This window comes from Mobula hypostoma, chromosome 1, assembly GCF_963921235.1.
Source record: "Mobula hypostoma chromosome 1, sMobHyp1.1, whole genome shotgun sequence".
NCBI lineage: Eukaryota > Metazoa > Chordata > Chondrichthyes > Myliobatiformes > Myliobatidae > Mobula > Mobula hypostoma.
In genome coordinates this window covers 121780672-121804465 of record NC_086097.1, presented here as the reverse complement: position 1 = coordinate 121804465, position 23794 = coordinate 121780672, and the positions used below count along the sequence as shown (strand labels likewise).

Here is a 23794-nt window from a genome sequence, read left to right as displayed (position 1 = left end):
ACCACTTTTAGGGTTGCAAATTTTACATGGCACTACCATTAGTAACTCCCTCACCAACAATCTTCTTGGGGTGCCAATCAGCAAGAAATACATCTGTATAGATCAGATAAAAGCATTGGAAGCCTGGGTATCCTATAGCAAGTTATTCACCTTGTATCTCCTCAAATCTTTGCCCCAACCCACCCCAAATCTTTGGAGAGAGATTTAATTAATGCATTAAGTTGATGACATTTCTTCAGACAAATGGAAACTTTTCCTGTTTTTCTTTGATCTGGCAAATAGTTATCAACCCAAAGCATTAATTCTGATTCTTGCTTCATATTTGCTGTCTGACCTGCTGAGTGCTATTGTAGCGATAGAATAACCACACAGAGTCGGTGAGCTAGAGTTGCGATGAAAGAGATTTATTCAAACTTCGCGGCCTGCTTTAAAGCCTTCCCGTTCCCGCCCTCCCTGGGGCAGGACTGCTGTGGGGAATGCATATTCCCAGACCCTTTCTGCGTGCGGGATTTTCCCCCTGCTGGTGAAGATGGCCTGGCGCCCTTTTTGGGGCCGGCCCTCTGCCTGCGCGCGCTGTTGTGAGCCGGTTCGTGTGTGCCAGAAAGTGGGTCGCCACACTACCATAATTTTTAATTCAGATTTTCAACATCTGCTTTGTCTTGTTTTATGACGCTCAGAACGAAACACACGTCACATCCGTCAGCATAAACACTCATTCCCGCCACCAACAACAACTTATCCACAAGGTGGGCTGCATACAATATTGCACCATCAAGGCTCTAATTACATTAGGTTAGATCTTAAGAGCATTTATTTACTTGGGCTATTCTAACAGCACCTGTTCAACCCTCAACCTTCATTTAAGATGGCACCAGCGAACTACGGCAACATTCTGAAGGCTTCGTACAATATTTTTAAATATACCTCTTGAATTACTCTCACTGCAATCTGCAGCATGTAATTTTCCTCGAAGCAAGGTACTTTTAAATCAATTTGATGGTGTACAGATTTCACAATCGCCCAATGGATTCAGGTGACCAAGTAGGTACGGCACCTTTAAGCCGATGAAAGTTCATCCCCTTGGCAGGAAGCAGGAGGAGGCTGTCCAAGCCAGGCTGAAACGCAGAGGGATGAGGCTCCCTCTACCTTGTTATCAAACGTGCAGTCACTAGAGATCAAAATTGAGGACCAGAGAGCAAGACTGCTGTCTCAGAGGGAAATGAGGGAATGTTGTGTTCTATGTCTGAGCGAGACATGGCATTCTCCCGGCACGCCAGATACAGTAATCAGATAAGAACACTTCTTAGTTTACAGAATGGATCAAACGGCTGATTTGGAAAAGGCAAAATTTGGAGCTGTGTGTTCCATGATAAACTCTTGGTTGTGCTCCAATGTGGCGGTCTTATCAAACTCATGTTCCCCAGAACTTGAACACCTAATGGTCAAATGCCATCTGTTCTATTTACCAAGGGAGTTCTCCTCTATAATCCTGACCACAGTTTACATCCCAGCAGCGGCTGATTGGTGCTCAAGTGCTTGAGATACTGCATGATGCCATCTCCAAACAAGAAGGAGTTCATCCTGACACATTTCAAATCATAGCCGGGGTCTTCAACCAGGCTTGCTCGAAGAAAGCCCTGCCCAGTTAGCACCAACACCAGAGGTCACAATACACGAGACTGCTATTACACTAGGATAGGGAATGTTTACTGTTTCATGATCAGTCTGCATTTCAGAAATCAGATCACTTGGCTGTCCTTTTCCTATCTGTGTATAAGCAGAGGCTAAAGAGCAAACCTCCAGAGATTAGGACAACAAAGAGGAAGAGGAGCGGCTGCGGGATTGGTTTGAGTCGACGGACTGGGCCACATTTAAGGCCTCATCTGTGGATCTGAGTGAGTATACCATGGGTGTCACAGACTTTATAGAAACAGTTGTACATGAGTGCACCATCCCAAAATCATTCAGGGTCTTCCCCAACCAGAAACTCTGGAAGAGACATGAGATCTACAATCTGTTGAGGGCCAGATCAAGAAAGAGGTCAGGTACGATCTCCAGAAAGCCAACTCATGGACGAAGTGGCAATTCCGGACTGAACCTGAATCAATGAAGGATGCTGAGCAGTTGGGGCAGGGTTTGAATACTATCACCTCTTATAAAGTTAAATCAAATGAGATAGGCAACAACAGGGCTTCACTTCCTAATGAGCATCGATGCTTGCTTTGACAGTCAAATCATAGAAGAACCATCACAAACGTGCACAGCCCCCGATGATCCTACGATTTCAGTCTCTGGGGTCAATATGCAAGCAGTCTTCTGAAGGGTGAACCCACGAAAAGCATCCGGCCAAGAAGGGGCACTTGGCCAAGTAATAAAAACCTGTGCAGATCAGCTGGCTGGAGTGTTCACTGAGATCTTTAACCTCTTGCTTCAGCAATGCGTGGTATCCACCTGCTTCAAACAAGCTTCAATTATACCAGTACCCAAGAAGGATGTAGTAATCTGCCTCAATGAATATTGTCCACAGTGATGATGTGTTTTGAGAGGCTAGTGATGAAACATATCAACTCCTGCCTGAGAAGCCACTTGGATCCTCTCCAATTTGCCTACTAGAGCAACAGGTTAACAGCAGATGCCATTTTACTGGCTCTTCACTCAACATTGGGACATCTAGACAGCAAAGATGCATACAGCAGGATGTTCCTTAACGTCTGCAGCTCAGCATTCAATAAAATTGTCCCTTCAAATCTAATCAATCAGCTTCAAGACCTTGGCCTCAATACTCCCTTGTGCAACTGGATCCTTGATTTTCTCACTTGCAGACCCCAGTCAGTTCAGATTGGCAAGAATATCTCCTCCATAGTCTCCATAAGCACATCTGCACTGTAAGGCCATATGCTTAGACCCCTGCTCTACTTGCTTTACACTTATGACAGTGTGGCTAAGCACAGCTCATGTGCCATATTCAAGATTGCTGACAACACTACTGTCATTGGACAAATCAAAGGTTCAAAGGTCAATTTTAATGTCAGAGAAATGTATACAAAATACATCCTGAAATGCTTTTTCTTTGCAAACATCCACAAACACAGAAAAGTGCCGCAAAGAATGAATGACAGTTAAACATGAGAACCCAAAAGCCCCCGCTCCAGCTCCCCCCCGCATGTAAGTGGCAGCGAGTAACAATCCCCCCTGCCCCCACCAGCAAATAAAACGCATACCAGTACCATCACCGAGCCCAATCATGTGCTAAGCAATAGCAATGACTCAGACCAAAGTTACCCCAAAGGCTTCACATTTCATCCAAAATTTGACAAACCACAGGTTCTCTCTCTCCCTGGCAAAGGAGAGGGAGGTGTCCCCATTTTGTGGTGACAAATCATCATACAGGAGGGAAATTAAAAATCTGGCTGAGTGGTGCCATAACCACAACCTCTTACTCAATGTCAGCAAGACCAAAGACTTGATATTGACCAGGAGGAGGAAACTAGAGGCAGAGGTCCAGGAGCCAGTCCTAATCGGAGGATCAGAGCTGGAGAGGGTCAGCAATTTAAAATTCCTTGGTGTTACAATTTCAGAGAATCTGCCCAGGGCCCAGTTTGTAAGTGCAATTACAAAGGAAGCACGGGAGCGTCTCTACTTTCTTATGAGTTTGCAAAGATTCTTTAACTTTGACAACTTCTATGGATGGCTAGTGGAGAGTATATTGACTGGCTGCATTGCAGTCTGGTATTGAAATACCAATGCCCTTGAACAGATAATCCTACAAAAAGCAGTGGATTCGGCCCAGTCCATCAAGAGTAAAGCCCTCCCCACCACTGAGCTCATTTACATGAAGCAGCATCCAACATCAGGGACCCCCATTACCCAGGACATACTCTCTCCTCACTGTTGCCATCAAAAAGAAGGTACTGGGGCTTCAGGACTCACACCACCAGGTTTAGGAATGGCTATTCCCCTCAGTCATCAGGCTCTTCAACCAAAGGGGATAACTTCAGTGAACTTCACTTCATTATTGAAATCTTCCCAGAATCACTTTCAAGGACTCTTCATCTCATGTTCTTGATATTTATTGTTTATTTATTTATTATTATTATTATTATTATTTCTTTTTTTGTATTTGCACAGTTTGTTGTCTTTGACACATTGGTTTAATGTCCAAGTTGGTGTGGTCTTTCATTGATTCTATTATGTTTATTATTCTATTGTAGATTTATTGAGTATGCCCACAAGAAAATGAATCTCAGAGTTGTATCTAATGACATATAGATTAGATTAGATTAGATTATGAGGACACTCAGTCCTCGTTTATTGTCATTTAGAAATGCATGCATTAAAAAATGAGACAATGTTCTTCCGGTATGATATCACAGAAACACAAGACAGACCAAGACTAAAACTGACAAAACCACATAATTATAACATATAGTTACAACAATGCAAAGCAATACCGTAATTTGATAAGAGCAGACCATGGGCAAGGTAAAAAAAAGTCTCAAAGTCCTGATAGCCCATCATGTCACGCACACAGTAGAAGAAAGAAAACTCTCCCTGCTATGAGCTTCCAGCACCGCAAACTTGCCAATGCAGCATCCTGGAAGCACCCGACCGCAGTTCGACTCTGAGTCGTCCGAAAACTTTGAGCCTCTGACCAGCCCTCCGACACTGAGCACCGAGCACCATCTCTGCCGAGCGCTTCGACCCCAGCCCCGGCCACCAAGCAACAGGCAAAGCCAAGGATTCGAGGCCTTCCCCTCTGAAGATTTCGGATCACACAGTAGCAGCGGCAGTGAAACAGGCATTTCAGAAGTTTCACCAGACGTTCCTCTGTGCTCTCACGTCTGCTTCCATCAAATCAGAATTGTGCACGGCCTCCTACTTGACAGATTACAGATATTCATCACCAGAGAAGACGCGTGCGCTGCGTCGCGCCGCCATCTTCTCTTCCTCCCGCCATCTTCTTTGGTAATAAATTTACTTTGAACTTTGAAATAATGATGAGATGGAGTACAGGAAGGAGATAGAGAGACTAGTGTCATGGCATCATGACAATTTGACCCTCAGCAACTTCTGTCAGTGCACCATAGAATGAAACATGTTTAGATGCATCATTGCTTGGTGTGGCAAATGCTCTGCCTATGAGACCACGAGAAACTGCAGAGCGTTGCTGGCACTGCTGAGCACATCATGGGAACCAACCTTCCCTCTGCACTTCTCGTGTGTTTAGTTCTAGATTAGTTTCGCTGCTTCATTTTGCTGCAAAAGAGATGCTCACTGTGAACCTTTTCCCACTGCACAACACCCCATGACAATAAAGGACAATGAAGATCCACTGAAATATGTGGACCACTTCCATATCTTGGGAGCTAGCTCTCAAGGAAAGCAAGCGTCAATGAAGAACTCTACCATTGTCGTCAGTGTGCCTTTACAGGCTTTGACCATTAGAGCAAAATAGTAATATTTGACGATCAACACTTCAATCCCAGGAAAAACCTATAAATCTGCTCTCCAACACCATTCCAAGGCTTGGATCACATTCAGCAGACACCTCAATCCACTTGAGTAGTGCAGCCGGTGAAGTTACTACAAAATCCTCCAGATCATCTGGCCAGAGCAAACCAGTTTTCAAAGTTAATTTATTGCCAAAGTACGTACTGTATATGTCATCATGTACTACCTTGCAATTCATTTACTTGCAGGCATTCACAGTGGAACAAAGAAATACAGATGAATCAGTGAAAAAAATACTACATACAGCAAGGACTGTCATGCAAAAGAAGACAAACTGGGCAAATACGAAAAAAAAGCCATCATCCCCAGTCTCAAGTGTTCAATATATTTATTCGCATGCCTGACTTTGGACTTGCAAAACTATACTATGACACTATACTATGAAGTCTGTCACTGGCAAGGGATTATCAGAAGAACAGAAGAAATGATTCAAGCTTGTTTGCAAATTCTTCTTGAAAAAAATATCTACCATCTCCACTGATTCACAGAACTTTTTCACCACTCAACATCAAGAAGAAATGTTTGGGATAAAAACAACAAACTTGAGTATCTTTATCAGTAGCGCATACAAAATGCTGTAGGAACTCAGCAGATCAGGTAGGGAAGGGGGATAAAGTGAAAAATTGACAGGTGGAGAAGGTAAAGGGCTTCATTCCCCCCTTCTCCACCCACCACCTTCCCCTCACCTGGTTTCACCTGTCACCAGCTTACCTGTACTACTTCCCTTCACCCCCTGCACCTTCTTATTCTAGCTTCTTCCCCATTCCTTTGCAGTACTGATGAGGGGGATCAGTTTGAAACATTGACTCTTTATTCCTCCCCATTAATGCTGCCTGACCTGGTGAGTTTCTCAGGCATTCTGTGTGTGTTACTCTGGATTTCCGGCATCTGAAGGATAGCTTGTGTTTATTATTCTCTATATTCATTATCAAGAAAAGTCAAAGCCAACAGAAGAGCCAAAGAAAGGACAAATAATAGAGCAAAAATAAGAGGGATTTTAGAGGACTGGAGAACTTTTATAAACTAACAGAGGGCAACTAAGAAGTCATAAAGAAGAAAAGATGGAATGCGAAAGTACGCTGGCCAATAATAATAAAGGTGAAATCAAAGGTGTAAAAGAGAGGCAAGAGGAAATATTGGACCACTGGAAAATGATGCTGGAGAGGTAGTAATGGGGAACAATGAAATAGCGGACAAACTGAGTAAGTATTTTGCATCAGTCTTCTCTGTGGAAGACACAAGCAGTAAGCTGGAAGTTCAAGATTGTCAGGGGGTAGAAGTGTGGGAAGTTGCCACTACGAGTGAGAAGGTTCTCGGGAAACTGAAATATCTAAACGTAGATAAGATACCTGGACCAGCTGGTGTACACCCCAGGGTGGCTGGAAGAGATTGTGGAATCATTAACATAGGAACATAGAAAACCTACAGCACAATACAGGCCCTTTGGCCGCAAAGCTGTGCCGAACATGTCATTACCTTGGAAATGACCTAGGGTTACCCATAGCCCTCTATTTTTCTACGCTTCATGTACCTGTCTAGGAGTCTCTTAAAAGACCCTATGGTATCCGCCTCACCACCGTCGCTGGAAGCCAATTCCACACACTCACCACTCTGCGTAAAAAAACTTGCCACTGACATCTCCTCTGTACCTACTTCCAAGCACCTTAAAACTGTGCCCTCTCGTGCTAGCTACTTCAGTCCTGGGAAAAAAGCCTCTGACTACCCACGTGATCAATGCCTCTCATCATCTTATACACCTCTATCAGGTCACCTCTCATCGTATGTTGCTCCAAGGAGAAAAGGCTGAGTTCCCTCAACCTATTCTCAAAAGGCATGTTCCCCAACTCAGGCACCATCCGTGTAAATCTCCTTTGTCAAATCAAGTCAAGTCAAGTCACTTTTTATTGTCATTTTGACCATAACTGCTGGTACAGTACACAGTAAAAATGAGACCACGTTTTTCAAGACCATGGTGCTACATGAAACAATACAAAAACTACACTGAAATACGTAAAACAGCACAAAAACTACACTAGACTACAGACCTGCCCAGGACTGCATAAAGTGCACAAAACAGTGCAGGCATTACAATAAATAATAAACAAGACAATAGGCACAGTAGAGGGCAGTAGGTTGGTGTCAGTCCAGGCTCTGGGTATCGAGGAGTTTGATGGCTTAGGGGAAGAAACTGTTACATAGTCTGATCGTGAGAGCCCGAATGCTTCGGTGCCTTTTGCCATATGGCAGGAGGGAGAAGAGTTTGTATGAGGGGTACATGGGGTCCTTTATAATGCTATTTGCTTTGCGGATGCAGCGTGTGGTGTAAATGTCTGTAATGGCGGGAAGAGAGACCCCTATGATCATCTCTGCACCATTTTTATGGCTTCCACATCCTTACAATAGTAAGGCGACCAGAACTGAACACAGTACTCCAAGTGGGGTCTTACCAGGGTCCTGTATAGCTAAACAACATTACCTTTTGGCTCCTAAACTCAATCCTGTGATTGATGAAGGCCAATGCACCATATGCCTCTTACCCACAGAGACAACCTGTGCAACAGCTTTGAGCATCCTATGGACTTGGACCCCAAGATCCCTCTCATCCTCCACACTGCCAAGGGTCTTACCATTAATACTATATTCTGCCATCATATTTGACCTACCTAATGAACCACTAGGTAGTTGGAGTTCAACCTAGATAAGTGTGTAATAACCTCACACTTATCTAGGTTGAAATCCATCTACCACTTCTCAGGCCAGTTTTGCATCCTATCAATGTCCTGCTGTAACCTCTGAAAGCCCTCCACACTGTCCACAACATCCCCAACCTTTGTGTCATCAGCAAATTTACTAATCCATCCTTGCACTTCCTCATCCAGGTCATTTATAAAAATCACGAAGAGTAGGGGTCCCAGAACAGATCCCTGAGGCACACCGTTGGTCACCAACCTCCATGCAGAATATGATCCATCTACAACCACTCTTTGCTTTCTGTGGGCAAGCCAGTTCTGGATCCAGAAAGCAATGTCTCCTTGGATCCCATGCCTCCTTACTTTTTCAGTAAGCCTTGCATGGAGTATCTTGTCAATTGTCTTGCTGAAATCCATATACTAATCTACTGCCCTACCTTCATCAATGTGTTAAATTCAATCAGGCTCGTAAGGCACGACCTGCCTTTGACAAAGCCATGCGGACTATTCCTAATTATATAGTGCCTCTCCAAATGTTCATAAATCCTGCCTCTCAGGATTTTCTCCCACAACTTACCCACCACTGAAGTTAGACTCACTGGTCCATAATTTCTTGGGTTATCTCTCCTCCCTTTCTTGAACAAGGGAAAAACATTTGCAATTTTCCTTACTCTGGCACTTCTCCTGTCTCTATTGATGATGCAAAGATCATTGCCAGAGGCTCAGCAATCTCCTCTCTCACTTCCTACAGTAGCCTAGGGTACATCTCGTCAGGTCATCAGGTCCTGATGACTTATATAACTTAATACTTTTCAAAGCTCGAGCACATCCTCTTTCTTAATGCCTATACACGCAAGCGTTTCGGTCCGCTATAAGTCATCCCCACAATTGTCAAGGCGTATGGTCATGCATTTTTGCAGACAAGATAAGAGCATAGACTGTTTCGTAAATGGTGAAGAAATTCAAAAATCTGTGGTGCAAAGTGACTTGGGAGTCCTTTTGCAGGATTTCCTAAAGGTTAACTTACAGATTTAGTCTGTGGTGAGGAAGGCAAATGTAAAGTTAGCATTTATTTTAGGAGGACAAGAATATAAAAGCAAGGATATAATGTTGAGACTTTATTAATCATTGGTGAGGCCTCACTTGGAGTATTGTGAGCAGTTTCAGGCCTCTTATCTAAGAAAGTATCAGCAACATTGGAGAGGGTTCAAAGAAGGTTTACAAAAATGATTCTGGGATTCAAAGACATCATATGAGGACCACTTGATGTCTCTGGGCCTCTTCTGGAATTCAGAAGAATGAGGGGTGACCTCATTCAAACCTATCAAATGTTGAAAGGCCTCAAAAGCGTGGATGTGGAGAGAACATTTCCGATGGTGGGAGAGTCTTAATTCCAGAGGACGCAGCCTCAGAATAGAGGGACATCCTTTTAGAACAGAGATGAGGAGGAATTTCTTTAGCCAGAGAGTGGTGAATCTGTGGAATTTGTTGCCACAGGCATCCGTGGAGGCCAAGTCAGTGGGTATATTTAAGGCAGAGGTTGATAGATTTTTGATTAGTCAGGGCATCAAGGGAGAAGGCAGGAGACTGGAGCTAAGGAGAAAGTGGATCAGTCACGATGAAATGGCCAAGCATACTCGATGAGCCAAATGGCCTAATTCTCCGACATCTTACGGTCTTATGGTCTTATCATCTCTTCATCAGGAGCACTTAGTTTGAATTCCAATGCACAAGAATTGAAAAACTGCAGAAAGTACTGTAGTCTGTCCAATACATCATGGACACATTCCTCAGCACAATGGTAGTAAGTTCAGGAGGCTCTCCCTCTAGACATAATATCTACTCCAGCTGCCTTTATATTAAATTTTATGGACCAATGTGAAATGATTTTGAGTGTGCATTGGTATGGATCTAGGCCTGTTAATTTCAACGCAGCCCAATCATTCCACTACTGAATTCGTTAAACCAAGAGATACAGCCACCAAGAAATAATCTCACATCACAGGGATCTCATTGTGATTTAAAAGTGCTGGAAGTGTACAACTGGAATTTCTTGACATACTCTGTGGTTAATATTTATGCTCACACAATGCTACAATTCAGCTCCTTTGCGTGGAACTCAGCACTAGCAGTGATCAGAGGTTCAAGCACTGCAGAAGAGTCTTATTCAGTGTCGCAACCGTACTTAACCAAAAATAGAGCTCACAAGAGAACCCAGTGATTAGAAGTGACATGCACATTGTTTCTTCTGTGGGGAAAGGAGAAGTCAATGTGAGTAATGGAACATTAAGGACTTCAGTGCCACTTTTTCCAAAGACTTTGAGTTGCTGCTTACCAGCCTACGTGATTTTTATACTGTAATGACATAAACATCCATTTTAAACATACAGTAACTGGGTAATGACCCACTCAATAATTTAAACTGATCTCTACAATCTCACCTTGTGCGTTTCCTACAATGTTTAATATGAAGCAAGGTCAATTAAATACAACAATCAGAGAGATTTTCTTGCCAGAGATGACAAATATTGAGGGGTGCCATGATCCATTTCTTTTCAAAGAAAACTTCTCCATCATGGAATCAAGTATATTTTCACAATAAAACCAGGTATTTTTTGTTGCAGGAACTATAAATTGATAATTTATAAAGTCAAGCAGAGTAAATTTATAATTGACACTCCTTAACACCAGTAAATAAATACAAATCTATATTTGATAAATTAATCAATTTTTATTGGATAATTTTCAAACCAGAGCGATGAGTCCTTTGTGAAACTGCTAATGTTAAGGTTAAATTTAACTTTTAATTATGATCAAACATCCTTTAAATTTATATCAAATTAAATTTTAAAAATATAATTGTTATATAACCAATAATTTTACATCTAAACATGATGAGTGATGTTTACATTTTAAAACTGGTATAGCGTTCTAAATTTTGTTAACAATAAAAAGCTGCTGGAAAATATACTTTTTAACTTGTACACCATAATGGATGTGGGTGAAGAGTGTAGTTCTCAATCAGGCTAATTTTATTCAGTGAAAAATAGAATCACAAAATAATACAGTAGTTGTTCACAAGACAGACATTCAACGCAGCTTAATCACACGCAGAGCAAGTCCTGCAGCGTGTGCAGGATGCACTAAATGAGAATGACAAAAAACACACACATTCAGATACGGTTTGTACTTACCCTTGTGCAGCTGAAACAACCCAGCAGAGAGAAGGAGATAATGTGCTAATCGTGACATTGGTGTCAGTGTGAAAAAGGATAAATACTAGTTCCAAACGGACTTGTAGTTTCCTTAGATGCTCAGATCAGCTTCTGGTTTCTTATATCACTTTTTGCTTGGACACTTCTGCAATCTGATTGGTTGCAAAATATACTTAAATGAAATCCTTTGACAAGCACTGCAGTCTTTTACTGGTTGTTGGTAGAGGGAAATACTTGGTGTTCATTTAATTCATGCCGTAGGCAAAGGCGTGCAACTTCACTTAGCCTGGTGACTTTACAGGTAAAGTTCTCTGAGTAATTTAAACCATTTGTAAGCAAACGTGGTGCCATGGTCCACAGTCAGACAGAGGAAGTAGGTTGTCTTGGCGGGGGAGGAAGAAGGCGTAAGTGATAGGTGGGTTAAGAGAAACAAGACGTGAATAAACAATGAATAAACCAGAAGCAGTGGTTAAGGAAAGGAAGAGAAGGGAAGGGACAAATGATGGGGAAGGGAAACAAGAATGAAAAGAGCAGAATGAAATTACTTAAATTGGGTGGAAACCAACTAGATGCTGAAAAACTAAAATTAACAACGCTAGAGTACTTGGCAGTTTGTGCACTGTCTGTAGATGAGAAGTCATTGAGTTGAATTATTAAGTATGTTTCTCTCTTCACAGATACTACCTGACTTACTGAGAATTTCAATATTTCCGTTTTATTCTATTTTATTTCATAGAACATATAACTTTAGAGCACAGTACAGGCCCTTTGGCCCATGCTATTCTGCCGACCCTTTAACCTATTCTAAAATCATATGGAAGGAAACAGAAAGAAGACTGCCCGGTTGAATAGTATGTGAAGGATGGTATATGGCATTGGGATAGAAATGCAGGAAGACTCCCAGCTGGAATGGGAATGGAGTGTATGGTTATGGGACTGGTCTTGGGGAAGGAGCAGCAAGAGAAAAAATTCCAGGTTAAAACAAAAAAGAAGATATCAAGGAGCATCAAAGAGATTCAGAACTAACACATTTGAGTTAAAAGTTTCTCTCTTTTGACCCATTTATTGTTTCCAGCATTTTCTGTTTTGTTTCAAAGTTTCAACACTTACAACGTTTTTTTTTTTATTTTCAGTTGTAGGTTGAATGTGGTAATGTGGGAGAGGAAAGGAACCATAGCGCATTTCAGTTAATTGGGAGACACTGAGACAAGAACATTTTGGCTGCCCCAATCATCAATAGTTAAAAAGTTATAAAAAATACAAACTACTGTTTAACTGAGTAACAAATTGTGTATTTAAATGAAAACAGAACAAATTAGAATGCTATCAAGGCTACTACAGTCATATAAAGCTATAAAACTATTAGTTCCTAATTAATTTGGTGTATGCTGCTGTGAGCTTTTGATTGACTCCAAATGAACAAAATCAGCACAGAAACTTTGTGTAGACTGCTTTCATGCAATGCTATCCTCCAGATCTTCATTTTCATTGTGACATTTAAGATGACTGTTGATACCCTCAAATTCTTTGTAGTTCTTAACTTTCTGAAATAGTGAAATCATTTCTTTTTCACTCCAGGCTGTCTCTGGTTTCTCCAAGCCTGAATTCTTGAAAAAACAAGGAGCAAAACAGTTTGCAATTGTCTTACTGCTTATTTCTCACCAAAAATCACTGCTTTTTGAACATAAGCGCATGTCATAATGTCACAATGCTGCTTTCTATTAGATTGGCTTCACACATTCAACAAGTGTTAGATGCAGGTTCGATTTCAACATTTAAGAGAAATTTAGATAGGTACATGGATAGGAGGGTTATGGAGGGCTATGGTCCAGGTGCAAGTTGATTGTTTAGGCAGAATAATAGTATGGCATGAATGAGATGGGCTGAAGGGCCTGTTTCTGTACTTTACTACTTCATGACTCTATGTTACTAGATATTTCTTCTCAATATATTTCTTCTGACTACAGCCTGTAATTTCCCTTTTAAGGATGTACTTTTGAGCCAACTAAATGACCTGGTGCTTTTGCAATTTCCTGGGGTTTTTTGGCAAGGATGAGAGCGGAGAGTGCAGGTTTGGCAGGGGTGGCAATTGTTGGGGGAGGCTGTGTCGCTTCCTGATGGCAGAACACAAATCTAAGGGCGACTCCATTACTCCACGCCAAGCAAGATTTAAGTCACCGAGGACAAGAGAGGAAAATGAACGGGTGTTCTGCACCATCTGGCTGTGTTTGACCATTCTCCCCCTCTTTGCACTGCTGCTGTCAGCTGGGAGATGTAAGATTCCTGAGTCCCACACCACCAGGTTCAGCCGGGCTTCACTTACCTTAGCAGGGACTGCAGTTCATCTTCCATGTGTTTTTGATTATTTGCATGATTTGATCAAGGAGCTTCAGTGCTGAAATGACTCCATAGCAGTGGCCTGTAACTATCGGCACAGCACTGTACTGGTTCCAAGTCTCAGGCCTGCAGTCATCATGCTCCTGGACAGGTGTCAGTCACCTCGACACTGAGGTCTCACTTTCAGGGACACTGCAATTTATGTTCTGTGCGTTATTTCTTTATGTTTATACTGTTCGTGCAATTTGTTCTTTTTTTTTTCACACATTGGGTGTTCGATATTCTTTGTTGTGTGGAATTTTTAAATGTGTTCTATTGTATTTCTTTGTTTTGGAGCTACCTCCAAAAAGCCGAATCACAAGGTTGTATACAGTTTACATACTTAGATAATAAATGTACTTGGAAATTTGAACCTTGGACTTTTGAAGGGCCTGTTTCTGTGTTGTAATGCTCCATGATTCTATAACTCGCTGTTACTGGTCTTTTCCTTAAAGTAAGTTAATTAGGACAACATTGGACCTGACTTGTGGCAATTTCATCCACTTTTACCTCTACAAATATGCATTTTGTTAAATGCGAATTACTACAATTTGGGACTTCAAATAATGGTAGGATGTGTACAATGAAAATAGGGCCCCAAGAAGTGTTAAAGATGAGGGAGACCTTGGTGTGCAAGTCCAAAGATTCCTACGGGTGGTTAAGAGGACCTCGACATGCAAGCATTCATCAGCACAGAACAGAAAAGCAGGATTTTATAGTACAAGTTATAAAACATAGCAGCATTGGTCACGTTGATATCAAAGGAATATGAAAGGCAGTGCAAAGGTGTTTTACCAAGATGTTGCTTTAGGTGGAGTGTTTCAGTTATGAGGAGAGATGGGATAGGCTGGGTTTGTTTTCCCTAGACTAGCAAAGACTGAAGGCCACAAGATAGAGAAGTCAAAACTATGATTGGTACAGATAGGGTATATATATTAGTACTTTTTTCCCATAGTAGAAGTGTCCATAATCACAGGGTTTGAGGTAAAGATAGTTTGAGTAAGCTTGAGCTTTTCTCTTTGAAGTGAAGGAGGAGGAAAAGTGACTTGATAGAAGGGTATAAGATGATAAGAGGCATAGATAGAGAGGACAGCCAGAGACTTTTTTCCAAGCTGCAATGGCTAATATGAGGGGGCATAATTTTAAGGTGATTGGTGGAAAGTATGTGGGGGTGGAATGCCAGAGGTCACTATTGTACACAGAGAGTGGTGCGTGCATGGAGCACCCTGCCCGAGGTGGTGGTTGACGTAGATACATTCGGGACATTTAAACTCTTAGATAGGCATATGGATGGTTGGAAAATGGAGGGCTACGTAGGAGTGAAGGGTTAGATCGAACTTAGAGTGGGTTGAAATGTCGGTACAACATTGTGGGCTGAACGTCCCATGCTGTACTGCAGTACAAGCATGGATGGAGTAAGAGGTTTTGAGATGATATAAGAGTTGTGCTTTTTGTCCTGAGGCTGGAATTTGCAGCATCCTTAGTGGAGGCAGAGACCCTCACTTATCAATGAATATCTAGGTGAGCACCAAGGCTAAGGAGCAAATGTCTATAATTAGACCTACATAGATGGAACTGGATGGTGGACTTGTTTCTGTGCTGTATGCCTCCATGACCCTTGATTGTATCCAGATCTTAGAGGCTTGATTCCCATCACCAACCTTTACAGTTATCCACCCTTAGTTATCCTACTGATCTTGATTTTGGAGACCACCAGACATCCTGCAAATTTTCCCTCCTCTTTGTAACCTCATTTAAACTCAAAGTTCAAAGTAAACTTATTATCAAAGTATGTACACGTCACCAAACACTACCCTGAGATTCATTTTCCTGCAGGGATTCACAGTTGAACAAAGAAGTACAATAGAATCAATGAAAAACTACACACAAAGACTGACAAAAGCCAAAATGAAAAAGACAAACTGTGCCAATACAAAAAACAAATAGTAATAATAATAAGTAAATACATAATACAGAAAACGTGAGTTGTAAGGTCCTTGAAAGTGAGTCCATGGGTTGTGTTCAGTAATCAGTTCACTGTTGTAGTGAGTGAAGTTATCCACTCTTGTTCAGGAGCTTGATGGCTGAAGGGGAATATCTGTACCTGAACCAGATGTTGTGGGACCTAAGGCTCTTGTCCGCCCTACTTCAATTCAATTTACTTTCAGCACAATTTCCAAAACCCTCAGAATCCCAGTCTCTCCTATTTCATGCCATTCTTCACAATTTTTGAAGAGAACGCAAGCAAACACTATTCAAAAGAAGAATAGTTATCAAACTATCAAACACATAAGTGCATTAAACCTTTCAGTGTAATTACTAGGTTTTGCATGTAAAAACCAAGTCAAGCCTGTGACATGTCTAAACTATTAATTAGATATGGGGTCTTTTAAGAGACTCTTAGATAAGTACATGGATCTTAGAAAAATAAAGGGCTATGCAGTAGGGAAATTCTAGGCAGCTTCTAGAGTAGGTTACATGGACGGCACAACTTTGTGGGCCGAAGGGCCTGTAATGTGCTGTAGATTTCTATGCCGCCATGTTCTATGTTCTAGATTGAGAATGCTGGGGGTGGAAAACAGTTACATAATCTAAACTGGAAGATATGAAGTTTTATTAAATCTAACACAGAAAGGCAAAATTTCCAGAAAATGCACCAAAGTAGGACTCATGCAAAGAGTGTGTCACAAAGGCATCAATAAATGGACTGCACTGGGAAGAAAAAGAAATAAAATGTCAAGTTGCAAATTTAAAAAGAACACTAATCTGCGTATTGTTGATGAAAAATCTGATAATGATGAGAATTTAAAATGGTGCTGGTGAAACACAGTCATGCCTTCCTGGCAGCAAATGGAACTTCTAACTACTCTATTAATCACACTTTTTCCAGTGAAAGATCACTTCCCTTTCGGAGTTGAGCTTTTGAACTGCCTGTACAAACTGGCCTTTTGGCAATGTGAACTAAAGTTTCAAAGGTGTGGACAGTTGTGGCGTGCTGTCTACAGGCTGAACAGACATGATGGGGCCTGGGCATGAGAGAAAGGAATGAGCCAATATTTGGTCATTGCGGAAGTGGGCTTGGAGCAGATCTGAGGTGGGGTGAACTGTAGCAAGGCAGAGTCAAGGAGACAGGGCCTGAACCCCAGAGCGAAGACAAGCCGATCTTTGACTGATTTAAGCACCGGGCCAGATTAGAAAGGTCAAGTGTAGGCCAGATTGAAACAGCATTTACTCATCTCTGTGCTGAAATAAGGCTGCAACCTGCTCCTAACGGGCTCCTGGACCGGCTCAGTAATAAACTGGTTTTGCAACTGTGGACTCACTTTTGTGAGCTTTGGTTCTGAATGTTATTTGCTTACTATTTACCGTCCGCACAATTTGTACTTTTTGTTTTGCACATTGGGTTCTTGATGGTCTTTTTTATGGATTCTCTTGGTCTCTTTGTTTCATGGCTGCCTGTAAGGAGATGAAGCTCAAGGTTGTATATAGTACACATATTTTGATAATAAATGTACTTTGAACATTGAACTTTGGTGACACAGGATTGGGTAGCCTTGAGATTTTTTGTGAAAACTAACATGAGACAAGCAATATGGCTTAAACCAGAAATAAAAGGCAAATTAATTAAAATAGAATTAGACACTCTCTGGGCTGTTTCAGTTATTCCACAAAATGAATTTGAATGGCGTTTCAAAGACACTGAACTGAAGTCTGCAGATGTCCAACTAAGAACTTATTCTGGAGAAAAGATCATTCCTGTGGTAATGACATTTGTAACAGTGAAATGCAACAACCTAGCAAGCCACAATGGGTTTGTATGTGGTAAAAACAGGAGGGCCAGTGATACGGGGCTGTGATTAGCTGAGAAAACTAAAACTTGATTGGAGAACCACGCACCATTTCCATGTCACATCCCCTACAATAGTGTCAACTGAAAGTGAATTTAGAAAGGTACTGAATGATGCCACAATAGTGCTCGAGGAAGGTATTGGAAAGCTGAAAGATATCAAGGGTAAAATAGTGTTAAGTGAAAATGCCGCACCAAAGTTCTACAAAGCTTGTCCAGTTCCTTATACCATCCATGATAAAGTTGCTCGTGATCTTGATCACATGGAGGCTAGAGAAATCCTTTCCAAGGCTGAATGGGCAGTTCCAGTGGTCCCAGTAGCCAAGAAGAATGGGTCTGACAGGATCTGTGGTGACTTTAAGGTCACTATCAACCCAGAAGTGAAAGTAGATCAATACCCTTGCCAATGATAGAGGATATCTTTGCAAACCTTTCTGGAGAGAAAACACTCCAGCAAAGTGGGCTTAGCTGAGGCCTACCTACAGATAGTGATGGAAGAAGTGTCTAAAGTGTTTCTCACTGTAAACACTCACAAAGAGCTTTATCACTATAATAGGCTTATTTTTGGAATAGCATCTGCACTTGCACTCTGGCAGGAAGCTGTGGGTCAGGAGCTACAAAACTGCCCAGTGTTACATATATGTTACAATTCTTACTGAAGAGGATGACAAGAAACATCTCCAAAACTTCAGGACAGTGTTAAAAAGATGAGAAGATTGTGGGTTCAGAACACGATTAAGCAAGTGTGAATTCTTTAAACCAAGCATCACTTACTGTGGTCACAGCATTGACGCACAAGTGTGGTGAGAAAATTCAAACTGGGGTGGATGCCTCAACACCAACCGTGCAGACCTTTCAGGAATTGTCAATTACTTTAACAGGTTCCTGACAAACCTGGCTACTGTATGCCATGCCTTGAACTCATCTTGATAGATCAGGAAGAAATGGCAATAGACACAGCAGTGTGTCTATTTCCAAAAGGCAAAGGAAATACTGACATCAGCCACTCTAATGACACATTATGATGCACATCACCCAGTGAAGCTGGCCTGTGACACCTCACATTCTGGTGCGGGTACGGTCACGTTATGAGTGATGGAAATGAATGAGCCACAGCCTTTGCATCATGTTCCCTTTCTACTGCAGAGAAAAATTAAGCACTGATTTGCAGAGAGGACTTGAGTCTGTTTTGGGGTGTAAAACATTTCAACCAGTACCTGTATGGGAAAGATTTTACCTTCTTTAATGATCATCAACCGTGAGAGTCCATTTTCTACCCACAGAAGGGATTTCCACTCACAGCAGCAACGCCTATGCAGAGATGGGCTCTGTTTCTTGCAGGACACAATTACAAGATCGAATTCAAAAGCATGACAAATCATAGAAATGCTGATGGATTATCCCGTTTACCTTTGGAAAAGGAAATACCTGAAAAATGTATTTAAAAAAAAGCATTCCTCCTGACGTATTCTCCCAAATGCAAATTGAAAGTCTCCATATTACAGCAGAGATGATCCAAAGGAAAAACAGAAAAGACACTGTCTCAGGTCTACAAGGCAACGCAAAGTGGCTGGAACACACAGCAGGAATTCCAGCTCCCCCACCTCTACCTGCGCCGGAATGAACTTGCCCTTGATGTGAGTTGGCTTATGTGACCATCCAAGCAGAAAGCTAGAGTGTTGGAAGATCTACATCTAGGCAAGGTCAAAATGAAAGCACTGGCCTGAAGCTTTGTCTGGTAGCTTGGGATAGACCAGCAGACCGAGCAGCTCGAATGTGCCGTTTGGGATGCCAACACATCCAGAGGGTGCCAACAGCAACACCTCTCCATCCCAGGGAATGGCCTGAGTTGCCCTGGCAGAGGATTTGTGTGGATTTTGCCGGACCATTCATGGGCACAAATTTCTTGGTAGTAGTTGATGCTGCCACAATGTGGCCACAAGTGTTCCCAATGGCCTCCATTACAGCTTCACATGCTGCTGATGTGGTTGAGAAGCCTCGTCTCAAGGTCAGTGACTCAGTGACAATGGTCCACAGTTGGTTTTAGAACAGTTTCAGTCATTCCTGAAAATGAATGGAATAAGACATATTCCATCTGCTCCATACCACCCAGCTACAAATGGCTTGGTGGAAAGATATGACCAGAGTCTAAAGAACACACTGTGAGAGATGTCAACAGAACACACTACTCTAACACTGAACAAGAAGCTCGCCAATTTCCTCCTTGCAAATCATAATGCGGCACACTCCACACCCAACCATTCAAGAGCTATGGTGTTCCTTGGTCACCTTTTGCATTCACACTTAGATCTTCTGGAACCCAATCTCAGGAGGAGGATGCTGGGCAAATTGAGGGCTCCTCAAGCAAGAAGGTTCGATATTTCACTCCTGGATAAGCAGTCCTTCTGAGGGCCAATAGAGCTGAGCAAAAGTGGCCACTTGGAAAGGTTAATTGCAGAACTGGACTATTCTCCTACACAGTGCAGATTGCATCTGATCCCGTCTGGAGATGACACATTGATCACTTGAGGAGAGCACAGTCAATTGATGGAGAAGAGAACTGACCAGAGCTGTCAGAACCACTTCCTGTGGTCCCAGAATCAACTCCTATAACAACCACAGTGGAGGCATAGACCCTGAGATTGTTCCACAGCCACAAGTCTCACCTGCCAAGCAGGATAAACCCCCTTTTCAGGGAAGATGTTATCCCAGCAGAGTAGGAAATCTCTCAAAGTGATTAAATCTTCAAGCCTGAATAAGACAATTTAAAATTTACTCTGCTGTGGGTATCTATATAATAGTCCTATTACATTATATTTACAGTGTGTATATATATATAATATAATGACTAGAGAGCAATACATATACATATTTGAGTTGAGATGCATTCCATATTGAGTTATAGTGTATAGCTAAGCAGAGAGGAGTGTTGTGTATTTAATATTTCAGTAATATTTGAGTAATATTGTAAATGTATTGTTTGATTAGATTCAAAGATTCAAGATTCAAAAAGCTTTATTGTCATTCTAACCGTACATCAGCTCTGCATGGCAGAATGAGACAACGTTTCTCAGGAGCAGTGCAATCATAACATAACAAACGCAATAATAAACATAACAATAAATAGTAAAACACAACAGCCACATGTCAGTTAAAGTCAAGTTATAAGTGTCCAGTGCAAGTTAAAAGTGTCCAAAGCAGAGTCAGGTAGAGCAGCTATTTAGCAGTCTGACCGCCTGTGGGAGGGAGCTGTTTAGTAGCCTTGTGGTTTTAGTTTTGATGCTCCGGTAACGTTTACCTGATGGCAGAAGAACAAACAGTTCATGGAGAGGGTGTGACGGGTCTTTAATGATGTACCGTGTCTTCTGGAGGCATCGACTCTGAAAGAGGTCTTGGACAGAAGGTAGGGAGACCCCAATAACCTTCTCTGCTCCCCTAACCACCCTCTGCAAGGCTTTTTTGTCGACAGCACTGCAGCTGGAGTACCAGGTTGTGATGCAAAAGGTCAGCACACTCTCAACCACACCTCTGTAGAATGTAATTAAGATGTTAGTGGGCAGTAATGCTTGTTTAAGCTTCCTCAGAAAGTGCAATCTCTGCTGGGCCCGTTTCACAATCCCAGGGGTGTTCCTGGACCAGGTGAGATTGTCCGAGATCCGCACCCCAAGGAACTTGATGTTTTCCACTCTCTCCACTGTGGAGCCGCTGATGCTGAGGGATGTGTGCTCAGGCTGAGACCATCTGAAATCGACGATCATCTCCTTGGTTTTGGTGACATCAAGCATCAAGTTGTTATCCCTGCACCAGCTCTCTAGGTGTTTGACCTCCTCCCTGTACATTGTTTCATCATTTTTGCTGATGAACCCCACCACTGTGGTATCATCTGCAAATTTAATGATCAGGTTCTCCTTGAATCTGGTTGCACAGGCATGTGTTAGCAGTGTAAACAGCAGTGGGCTAAGCACACAGCCTCGTGGGGATCCACTGCTCAGTGTGATGGAGTCAGAGATGTTCCTGCCAACACGGCCTGACTGTGGTCTTTCTGTTAAGAAATCCAGAATCCAGCGACACATGGCAGTGCTAAGGCCAAGCAGCGACAGTTTCTCCACTAGTCTCTGCGGGATGATGGTATTGAACGCTGAACTGAAATCAATGTACAGGATTCTCGCATAAGTGTCTTTGTTGTTAAGCATTCTTTGTTGTTTACATAATTTATATGTAAAAGTATGTGAATGGCATGTGGGATTATGCCACCCCATCATAAATGCACTCCTCACTAAGAGTACACACATGTTTTTCTCTTGAATAGTTTCTGGAGTTGCAAAATATAGCAGTCACTACTCATTGAATTCTGGTGAGCTCACCCGTCATTGCTCACTGGATGGTTTCCCTGAACAGGCAAACGCCAATCATATAGCACGATCCTTTTTAACTGAATTTAGGCTGCTTTAAATTCATGGTTTGCCTGTGAAATTCATGCTATTGTAGGCAATGATTCACATTCAGTTTCAGATTTATTTATCACACGTACATCGAATGAAAAGGTTACCATACGAGGAACGTTAAATAGCATTGGGTCTGTACTAGCTGGAATTTAGAAGGATGTGGGGGAATCTCATTGAAACCTTTCAAATGTTGGAAGGCCTGGACAGAGTGGATGTGGAAAGGATGTTTCCTATAGTGGAGGAGTCTAGGACAAGAGGGTACAGCCTCAGGATAGAGGGGTGTCCATTTAAAACAGATGCAGAAACTTTTCTTTAGCCAGAGGGTGGTGAATTTGTGGAATTTGTTACCACAGCCAGCTGTAGAGGTCAGGTCATTGGGTGCCTTTAAGGCAGAGTGTGATGCAATTTAATGTGGGTAAATGTGAAGTTATCCACTTTGGTGGCAAAAATAGGAAAACAGATTATTATCTGAATGGTGGCCGATTAGGAAAAGGGGAGGTGCAACGAGACCTGGGTGTCATTATACACCAGTCATTGAAAGTGGGCATGCAGGTACAGCAGGCGGTGAAAAAGGCGAATGGTATGCTGGCATTTATAGCGAGAGGATTCGAGTACAGGAGCAGGGAGGTACTACTGCAGTTGTACAAGGCCTTGGTGAGACCACACCTGGAGTATTGTGTGCAGTTTTGGTCCCCTAATCTGAGGAAAGACATCTTTGCCATAGAGGGAGTACAAAGAAGGTTCACCAGATTGATTCCTGGGATGGCAGGTCTTTCATATGAAGAAAGACTGGATGAACTGGGCTTGTACTCGTTGGAATTTAGAAGATTGAGGGGGGATCTGATTGAAACGTATAAGATCCTAAAGGGATTGGACAGGCTAGATGCGGGAAGATTGTTCCCGATGTTGGGGAGGTCTAGAACGAGAGGTCACAGTTTGAGGATAGAGGGGAAGCCTTTTAGGACCGAGGTTAGGAAAAACTTCTTCACACAGAGAGTGGTGAATCTGTGGAATTCTCTGCCACAGCAAACTGTTGAGGCCAGTTCATTAGCTATGTTTAAAAGGAAGTTAGATATGGCCCTTGTGGCTACAGGGGTCAGGGGGTATGGAGGGAAGGCTGGGTTCTGAGTTGGATGATCAGCCATGATCATAATAAATGGCGGTGCAGGCTCGAAGGGCCGAATGGCCTACTCCTGCACCTATTTTCTATGTTTCTATGTTTCTATGTTATGGGGAGAAGGCCAGGGAGTGGGGCTGAGGAGAGGAAAAAAGGATCAGCCATGATTGAATGGCGGAGCAGACTCAATGGGCCAAATGACATACTTCTGCTCTTATGTTTTATGGTCTTATGGAAACACAGTGAAATGCATTGTTTGTGTTAACAACCAACACAGCTTAGGGACATTCTGAGGCCAACCTGCAAGTATCGCCACATGTTTTCACCAACATAGCATGCACACAATCCTCAACAGAACAATACAGAACACAACAGACAACAAAACAACAACAGCAAAAAGAAAAGCCCTATTCTTCCATCCCAGGCCAGTCTCCAAGCTTCGGCCTTCAGGCTTTGAGTTCCTGACTTCTGATTGGCCTTTGGCCTCTGATTTTCAGGTATCAACCCAAAGACTAGCCAATGATATGTCCCTGAACTCCAGACCAACTGGCCCTCATACCTTCTACTCACATGGACACCTGGTCATTGGCTTT

General features: G+C 42.3%; 1 protein-coding gene across 1 annotated transcript in view; it reads right to left on the bottom strand.

The window, feature by feature from the left end:
- Positions 1 to 11762, bottom strand: part of LOC134350178 (CD226 antigen-like) — a 54250-nt gene extending 42488 nt beyond the window's left edge. Inside the window, exon 1 of the mRNA XM_063055152.1 lies at positions 11396 to 11762. Within this exon, the coding sequence (XP_062911222.1) occupies positions 11396 to 11453 (58 nt within the window). The 5' untranslated portion in view covers positions 11454 to 11762. The remainder of the gene's footprint in view (positions 1 to 11395) is intronic.
- Between the last annotated feature and the right edge of the window lie 12032 nt (positions 11763 to 23794).